The sequence below is a fragment of the Netta rufina genome (genome assembly GCF_964035555.1).
Source record: "Netta rufina genome assembly, chromosome: 6".
Classification (NCBI taxonomy): domain Eukaryota; kingdom Metazoa; phylum Chordata; class Aves; order Anseriformes; family Anatidae; genus Netta; species Netta rufina.
Window position 1 is genome coordinate 20,507,756 of NC_140129.1, and position 9,255 is coordinate 20,517,010.

The 9,255-nt window shown below is 39.7% G+C and overlaps 1 protein-coding gene across 2 annotated transcripts in view; it reads left to right on the forward strand.

Moving 5' to 3' along the window:
- ABCB11 (ATP binding cassette subfamily B member 11) overlaps positions 1–9,051 on the forward strand; it is a gene marked incomplete at its 5' end in the record, with an annotated part of 40,190 nt that extends 31,139 nt beyond the window's left edge. For both annotated transcript variants that reach the window (XM_084289129.1, XM_084289130.1), the window contains 9 exons: positions 1,078–1,182; positions 1,280–1,441; positions 2,475–2,678; positions 4,156–4,397; positions 4,511–4,667; positions 5,664–5,861; positions 6,643–6,849; positions 7,673–7,819; positions 8,505–9,051. In XM_084289129.1, the coding sequence (XP_084145255.1) occupies positions 1,078–1,182; positions 1,280–1,441; positions 2,475–2,678; positions 4,156–4,397; positions 4,511–4,667; positions 5,664–5,861; positions 6,643–6,849; positions 7,673–7,819; positions 8,505–8,705 (1,623 nt within the window). In that variant the 3' untranslated portion in view covers positions 8,706–9,051. The remainder of the gene's footprint in view (positions 1–1,077; positions 1,183–1,279; positions 1,442–2,474; positions 2,679–4,155; positions 4,398–4,510; positions 4,668–5,663; positions 5,862–6,642; positions 6,850–7,672; positions 7,820–8,504) is intronic.
- Positions 9,052–9,255: the final 204 nt, after the last annotated feature.

Below are 9,255 nucleotides of genomic sequence, written 5' to 3' on the forward strand. Positions count from 1 at the left end.
AAATCCAATTAGAATGAATTTAATATTAGCAGAGAAGCACAAACATAAACTGTGGCTTATACCTGTGAGTAGCAATAGTTCAACAACTGCAGGTAAGTTAACTGACCTACATATCAACAGCTGTGAGTGTAAGTAATTGCTAAAAGATGGCTTCTTAGATTTGTACCACTACTTGAGCAGCAGCCAGTAACACCAGCTGTTGTTGAAGAAGACCAGATATAAAGAACACCAGATAAAAGAAAAATTTAATGGAGGTTGCAGCGGCGCAGGATGGAGGGGCTGTACTTTAAGCTCTAATGCTTTTTCTTAAGTACTCAGCAATAAACACATATCCACAATCCTTCAGTAGAAGACAATAGGTTCCTCTTGAAGCCTGCCTACAGCAATTATAACATCATTAGTGTTGTGCAAGGAGAGTCATCCTAAAGTGTAATGACTTATGAGTGCTTCATTTCGTATGGCCTTGTAAGGTTCAAATTGTCATAGATTAGAGGAGGTCAGGAAGATGCTGCAGTGTCGCTTTGTCCCTGCGTTATTTATTTTATTGCTGTTCTGGTTATCAGCCAATACTGGGGGGAGAGGGATGCGGTTGCTAATTATAACTATGCATGGACAGCAAATAATCTCAGTCTATGTAGATGCTGAATATAATAAACTTGTTGTTTAACAGCAGTATGCTGTACCCAGGCTTACCGTAGGGAAGTAAGTTGGCATTTACTAGGGGTGAGGGAGAGCCATGTGTTACGGCTTTGGTTCTAGGCAGAGCTTCTGCATTTGACAATAAGTTGTGAATTAATGGTTCTGGAAACAGGGATGAACACACAGATGCTTCTCCTCCTGGAGACACACTTCTGCCCAAAGGCAGCAGAATAACATTTCCTGTTGTCCTCTCTCCTTCTGGACAGACTGAGCCAGAGAAGAGTAGTGTGCACCCAGGTTGCCTGTCCTTGAGCCGTAGAAGCCAGATGTGGTCCTGTCTCTTGGGCTCAGCTGGGGACTTCCTTTGGTGTTGTCCTTCCTTCTTTACCTGTACCTAAACTGACACTTCTAATATTATACCATGCATTTCTTTCAAAGACCTTCTCTGTTCTTGATGAAGAAGAACAAAAAACCCAGATCAATGATGTCTGCCTGCTCTTTGTCTTGATTGGACTTCTTTCATTTTTTACACAGTTTTTACAGGTAATAGCAGTGCAATGTAAGTAAATTTGTTTCTGATCTCTTACTCTGTGTGTATCTCTTCCTGTACAAAATTTTTGTTTATTGTCTTGAACCACAGGGATACACCTTCGCCAAGTCTGGTGAGCTGCTTACAAGACGCTTAAGGAAAATTGGTTTCCGGGCGATGCTAGGGCAAGACATTGGCTGGTTTGATGACCGGAGGAACAGCCCTGGTGCCCTGACCACAAGACTTGCAACAGATGCATCACAAGTCCAAGGGGTAAGACTTTAACACTGTTTTACTGTAGGCACAGATTATAGTATAGTTCTACTATAGGCCTATTTTGGCACATCATCACAGACATTAACTAGCATGCAAAAGGCAAAGTCAGTGTAGATCTGTCACTGGTCAGCCAATTAAGCTTTTTTCTGTTTATCATAGACTCTGAACTTGGAACAACTATCACTGTATTTAGCTAAAAGTACAACTAGGATCACCATTGACATTGTTTGTGTCTGTATTACCAAAACAAAACCCACAAAAATCAATGAAATTAATACCAACTAAGTGGAACCAGGAGGAACATCCACGAACTTTCATTGATTTTTTTTTTTTTCTGAAGATGAATTAGCTTTTTGCCACAATGTTTATGTGTTTATTTCAAAAATGTCAGATTCATATTTTAGCAACATTCACCAGTAATCATGTTTTCGAGTGTTTGGCATGGTATTGTTCTTGCTGTTTGTGACAGTTTTGATCTAAACTGACAGTCCAGTGGAAAACCATTTAACAATACTGGAAGGTGCACTAGCCAGGGATCCATGCAGCCCATTTCAGTGGGATTTACTATTTGGGAAAGTGAACCACTATCCCCATGTGCTGTGTTCCTTAGGGGATGAGGATTAAATCGTGCTGAACTGTCAGCACACTACCTATCTGAACTGATGCTTTGTTAGACATTAAGTCAGACACCATTTTACTTGGCCCCAGTGCAAGTAATTTTCTAGAAATAAAGGAAACATACAGATGTTTCTGTTACAAATAATTGGCCTGATTCAGCATGACTGAAGATAGTGGATTTGTTTTTTTAAACTACTAATTCAGGAAATTTTCAAATGAGAGAGGTGGCTCCCAAACCCCCGTCAGCAGGAATTTCCATAGACTCAGAGAAACTATGTGCAAGCCTCTTCAGGGCATATTTTAATATGATTTACAGATTTGTAAAGTTTTATAGGAAGAATTATTTAAAGATTATTGAAGTTACTAATGGACCACAAGTCAATCATATCTTTTTTTATTATTTTATTTGAAGGCAACTGGATCGCAGATAGGAATGATCGTCAATTCCTTTACCAATATTGGGGTGGCCATCATTATTGCTTTCTACTTCAGCTGGAAACTGAGTTTAGTCATAATGTGTTTCCTGCCCTTTTTGGCCTTGTCTGGAGCTGTGCAGGCTAAAATGCTGACAGGATTTGCTGCTCAGGACAAGAAGGCTCTGGAAGCTACTGGACGGGTAAAGTTATTTAAAAACTGTATTTGCAACCAATTCTTATTTTGCAGTTGAAAAGCGGGGAATTTGAGACCGTCAGCAATTCAAATGTAATGAAACTTACATTTTTTTGCAAATAAGTTGCAAAATTTCAGCTTGTAAAAATACTGAAATGCCACTGGGAACTCCCTAGCTACAAAAATATTTACTGTGTGTAATGTGGGCAGGCCTGCTGCCTTTGGAACACACAACTTCTTTTGAGTTGAGTTCAGGTCTGCTGAGTTCTGGCACATCACTCAGAGCCTGATCCCTTTTGAATATACCTAGTTCAACAGTGCAGAAACCAAACTGCATCATAAATACAGGGGAGTTAGAAGACAGGTGATGTGAGGAAGTGATCCATAGAGACTGCTAAGCATGGAAGAGTCCAGTCTGAACAATCAAATTTACCGTACCTATCTGTACCTTCACATTATGTGATAATGCAACAGATCTGACCCTTAAATTTGGCCAGAAAAAAAATACCCTGAAATTGAATGGAATACTTTGTAATGATTTATAGTTGGATCTCTTTGTATGTTCTGAAAACAGCCATAAGCTGTTTACATACGGAAGCGTCACACCCTGAAATGACTATCAAACTCCAGACAAACTATAGTGTTATTAAACCAACTTCCAAATAAAATTACTTAAGTACAGTGAAACTTGGCTCAAACTGTAAATTTACTCCTATAGATGAAACTGTAGTGCTGTTTTGGGGATAAAACCTCAAATTTGGCTGGAAACAAGTATAATAGAAAACCTAAAATTAACTAATAGTTAAGGCTCCAGAGAGGTTTCCAGCTTAGGGAAGGATCATGGGGATTATCTCAGTTTCCCATGTTACAAGAACTTGCTTACTTTCTGTCTATGTGCAAGGTAAAATCCTCATGTCACTGGTATTAGAGTCAAAATATCACCTTCCCTTTATAGGTTCCATCGCATCAGGCTTGTTTGGATATAAGAGAAACAGTAAGGGTTGAGATGGAATGGAAAGACAGCACATTCAAGTGCTTTTAATTTATGAAACAGAAGTTGGGCATAGCGACCTGTCTACCTGTTTCCTTGATTACTGGTATAAGTAAATTAAGTAGTGTAATTGAAATATACATGCTTAATTAATAAATACATGTAATCAAGGAAATAATAGTGTTCGTAAAACTTTTTTGTTGGATACATTTATTCTCACTACATAAAAAAAGTCACAAGTAGAGCACATGCCTGATTTTGTAAGTGTACTTACAGTAACTTAGCTTTAATGGAGCAGAGAATTGCTACTGAGGATGGTAGCACAGATCTGGTTTATGTAAAGTTTCTCTTTAGGCTGGCCAATATTTGGCCAGCCTGTATCATATTTGAATAAGCTTATATATGATTAATGTCATGCATTTGTGAAAGAGCAGCACTACTTTTCCAAGTAAAAATTAGGAAATCGTACTCATAATTGTTTTTTCTCCTCCAGATTTCCAGTGAAGCCCTTTCTAACATCAGAACTGTAGCTGGGATAGGGAAAGAGAAAATGTTTATTGACACCTTTGAGAAGAACCTGGTTATGCCTTACAGAGCTGCAATCAAAAAAGCAAACGTTTATGGAATCTCCTTTGGCTTTGCCCAGAGCATAGTGTTCATTGCCAACTCCGTCTCTTACAGATACGGAGGGTTTCTGGTTGACACTGAAGGACTCCATTACAGCTTTGTCTTCAGGTAGGAGCGTGCCTGGAGCCAGACCCAGGCTCCTCTCCAGCTGTGCTGGTCTGGGTGGAGCACGCAGTTTCCCTACAGCTTCCCACAAATGATCGTGTTCCCCTTCCCTGCAGGGTGATCTCTGCTATTGTGACCAGTGGGACTGCTTTGGGAAGAGCTTCTTCCTACACCCCGAACTATGCCAAAGCCAAAACATCTGCTGCACGTTTTTTTCAACTAATTGATCGGGTTCCTGAAATCAGTGTTTACAGTGAAAAAGGGGAAAAATGGGTAAGAGTGGAAACAGATAAGTAATTTGAGATGTTCCTCAGCTCAATATAAGCCTTGAAGTTGCAGTAACAATTTAAAAAGCAATGAGGGTGGGGAAGTTGCTTGAAACAAATTCCTAATACAAATTCTGATTAAGAATTTGTTTGGGTAAATATTAGGAATTTGTTATTATGAATTTGGAATTATTATGAATAACTGTTAGGAATGTGTTTGGTAAAACTCCTGTAAATTAGAATAGGAGTAATTGGGATGACTCACAGAATAGCACACTTTTGCTTTCTGTTCCAAAGTTGACATATAAAACAAATTATAACTAACTTGTATATTTTTTTTAAGTTTATATCAAAAACTTGAGGTTGCTTTTGAGAAGGAGAGTCATCTTGGAATAAGGCAAAATTAAAACGCTTTATTTTTGGTCAATGGAAAAGTCAGACTCAGCAAATTCAAAAAACTATAACTTTTTCCAGAATTAAGTCATTTTTAAAGTAATTGTCACAAGTATATTAAAGACTTTGCTCATACCATAAAAATAGGATATCTTGATTCCTTTAAGAATGTAGTAAGTTCTCAATTCTGAGAAAGTTGGAAAACTGACCAGATTTCCTCTATGTTTTTAATCTTACAAAGTTCAGTTGATATTTTTAAAGCATTCTGCACAGATGTGTTTGCATGATCACCAAATATGTATTTAAACAGTATCTGTATTAAAATAACTAACTTACCAATTTGCCAGGTGATCCCACTTCCAATTGGTACCTCTGGCTGGTGTAGTACAGGGCCACATCAGTAGAGCAATAGCGTGATGACTACTGACCATCTGTAGAACAGCTACACCAGTAAATTTCTAATCCCTCTTTCTGGGCTAATTTCATAAGCATTAATATCAAATTTTAAGTGACAGATGCAAGAATGGAATTAGAGGAAGAGTTATTTTGTACTTTATGACTCAGTTTCAAGCTTGAACTCATTGCAGTGTCTTTCTTATTTTTTCTCTAGGATGATTTCAAGGGAAGCATTGAATTTCTTAACTGTAAATTCACATACCCTTCTCGGCCCGATATTCAGGTCCTGAAAGGACTCTCTGTAGCTGTGAAGCCTGGCCAGACTTTGGCATTTGTTGGAAGTAGTGGCTGTGGAAAGAGCACCAGTGTCCAGCTTCTGGAGCGTTTCTATGACCCTGAGAAAGGAAGTGTGGTAAGCAAAGCAAGCATGATTTGTGTACTGTTGTTTCCAGCAATGCTACAAGGACTCCTCCAAAAGTGTCCTACTGTGCAACCTCACCAAGGTAGTACGCATATGCAGTTGGGTTTTCAGCTCCTCAGACAAATGAAGACTGTTCAGACAACTCCCTGAGTATCAACTCCAACGTATTCAGGCAAAATGAGAATACTGTAAACCTCAGTTGCTGTCTCACATTATGCAGGCCGCAGGCATTCACTGTGGTAGCTCTATATGGAACACGTAATGTGTGGTTGACATTGTGGGTGCACAAGCAAGAATCGAGCCTGACTGAAGCAACAGAGAGTCTGGAACATCACTAAATATATAGCCTCAGTGTGCAGCTTCGTTGTGGGTTGCATTTGTCTAGGTTTATCTTCCAGTTATTCAATTACTGATAGCTTAAAAAACCTTTATAACTTTTTCTTACGTAAATACTTAATCATCCAGTCTGAGATCTTTGCAAAAAATTAGTCTTGTGATCACTATGCCAGCAAAGCAACAAATCATGTGCCTAACCTTAAGCAATTAAATAATTTAGTTGGAGTTAAGATCAAGCAAATGGTTTAGTGTTTGGTTGGATCACAGACGCAGAAACTATTCATCATACAAAAAGAAGCATAAGCAGATTCTTACTAAATTATGAATTACTAAAGTATAAGTAATATGGCTAAATCATTTAGTTCTGCTGTAAACTATTTGGGCTTTGCAGATTGTTTTGGAATTACATTTCATGGTTTCTCCTTTTTCCTTCTAGTTAATAGATGGACATGACACCAAGAAAGTAAACGTACAGTTTCTTAGATCAAAAATCGGAGTGGTGTCCCAGGAGCCTGTACTATTTGACTGCAGCATTGCTGATAATATTAAATATGGCAGTAACAGCAAAGACACAACGATGGAAAAAGTCATAGAAGCAGCCCAGAAAGCTCAGCTGCATGACTTTGTCATGTCACTTCCTGAAGTAAGTACAACTGATGCTTGGCTGTGGGACTTGGACAGGCTGCTCAGCATTCACTGGAGGGAGGCTCACCAAAACCAGTTGCAGTTGCTGAAGTGAATTATCTTGCTTTTACAGCTAGACCAGTAGGAGCAAAGAAGCCTCCTTTTGTTCCTGAGAGCTTGGGTGTAAGCTGTCCCTGTGTTCTTACTCAAGAGGCAAATATTTACAAAACTTAAAAAAACATTTATAATTCTGAGTTAGGAGAAAACGGAAGATTTTCTTGTCAACTGACAAGAAAGAAGAGGAAGCACAGTTCAGCAGTCAAAGCGTTATACTGAGTCAGGAAATACAGTTCCTGTTCCCTAGCTGTGGGAGTGTTGCCTTGCAATTAGGGCATGATGCCCTAAATCAGAATTTTTGAAACTGGCTGCTCACGTTCACTTAGGAAGTATGCAAATGCACAGAAATGATATAGACATAAATTGTACGAATACAAAAGGTATGAATACAATTTAGGCACCCAAACAAAGCACTTGTCCAATGAGCCCTTCAATCACTTTTAGCCTCTTACCCAAATCTAGGTTGGGGGATCTTTTGCATCAGACAAATCAGCCATCATCTTACCATTAAATTTTCTTCCGGGTCTGTCAGCATACTGAAACACATGGTTCAAGGATGTCTCCCTGAACACTGTATTACTCCCAGAGTATTTTTGCCTTGCTGGGTTCTTTAAGGAGGAGACAGCAATGGTCACAGCTCTTGCCTCTCCTGCTGCTCCTTCAGTTTGTGTACTTACGTATTGTTTACACCTAGATAAAAATCTCCCTTTTCATATGTTTTTCAGAAATATGAAACTAATGTTGGGGCACAAGGATCCCAGATGTCTCGTGGGCAAAAGCAACGCATCGCTATAGCGAGGGCCATCATACGAGATCCTAAAATTTTATTACTGGATGAAGCTACATCTGCCTTAGATACAGAAAGTGAAAAGGTAAGTTTGCAGCGATCAGAAATAAGGCAAAATTAATGCAATGGCTTAGGCTGTACACTACCTTTTTCTGCTCTTCAGAGACATCCTGCTGTACAAAGACCACATCACCGCAAAAGTATTCACCACTGTTAATTCAGCACTTATACCTTTAACGATCTTTTTGAAAGATCTAGAAGCATAGCCATAAACACAACAGCAAGCTACAGGGGCTGTTGGACTGCTGATGAGAGGCAGCACTTTTAAAGTACTGTACGTATTAATTCCCTGGATTTCAAAGCATTCAGTGGGAATCTTCAATAAATATAGCTTTTGCACAGAAAAAACAAACACTGTGGGGCCTAAGAGCTTGGGCAATAGTTTGCATGGCTTGGTTACACTCAGATTAGACAAATGTTAGAAATTTAGAAGCATATCCAGGCTGAGCTAACTAACATTCAACGTGACAGCTGAAATACGCCTTCCTTACCGTTCAATTTCTACTCCTTGGTATACTTATCTGCCCCTTCTTTGTACTGCTACTAGATTAAGTTCATGACCCAGCTAAGCACACCAATAACATAACCTTCAATTTAGCTTTGTAGTCACTTGTACAAGTATTGCACAATATAGTTAATGAGTTTGAAGCAATCAGTCTTCTCCAGCTCTGAGCCCCAACCTGATTTGCCATTCCCACTGTTGCCTTCAGACTGTACAAGCCGCACTGGATAAGGCCAGAGAAGGGCGTACCTGCATCGTCATTGCTCACCGCTTGTCCACAATCCAGAACGCTGACATCATCGCCGTGATGTCACAAGGAACCATCATCGAAAGGGGCACCCACGATGAACTGATGGCCATGGAAGGAGCGTATTATAAGCTTGTTACCACTGGAGCCCCGATTAGCTGAACTGCTGTGATACTAAGTTTCAGATTTATTTTTTTCTCTAAACAAATAGTCTGCAGGAGGTAGCATATGTGGGTACCCCTTCGCGTCACAAAGCACTCTATGATAGAGTTACACGGTACGTTAAATGTATGTAGCTTTCTGGGTCAGGCACCTGCAGAGGACTACGCATAGGCTGATGCATGCAGGAAGCAGCTTAGCCCACTGCTAAGTGAAAAGGAAAGCAAGCCCAAAAATGAAAAGATCTTTGCTGAGCTGGGGAATTGCCACCACCCCCAAGTCAGACTGCACAGTCCTGTCCTTCCTCACAACTAGCCATCAAGGAAGACTCCAGTCTGGTGTTCTGGAAACTGCCACTTCTCTCTAGGTGAGCTGTATGAATAAAAAAACAATCCAAAGCATGATGAAGGTTCAAATATCTCCTAATGTTCGGCTCTGCAGAGGATTACAACAGCTACTTGTGCGAAACCTTGACCCTTCCCTGCCATGCCTATTTCAGCTGTATTGTTGGGGAAGGCTGGGTTTCCACTGCATGCAGTGCTAACATGCTGGA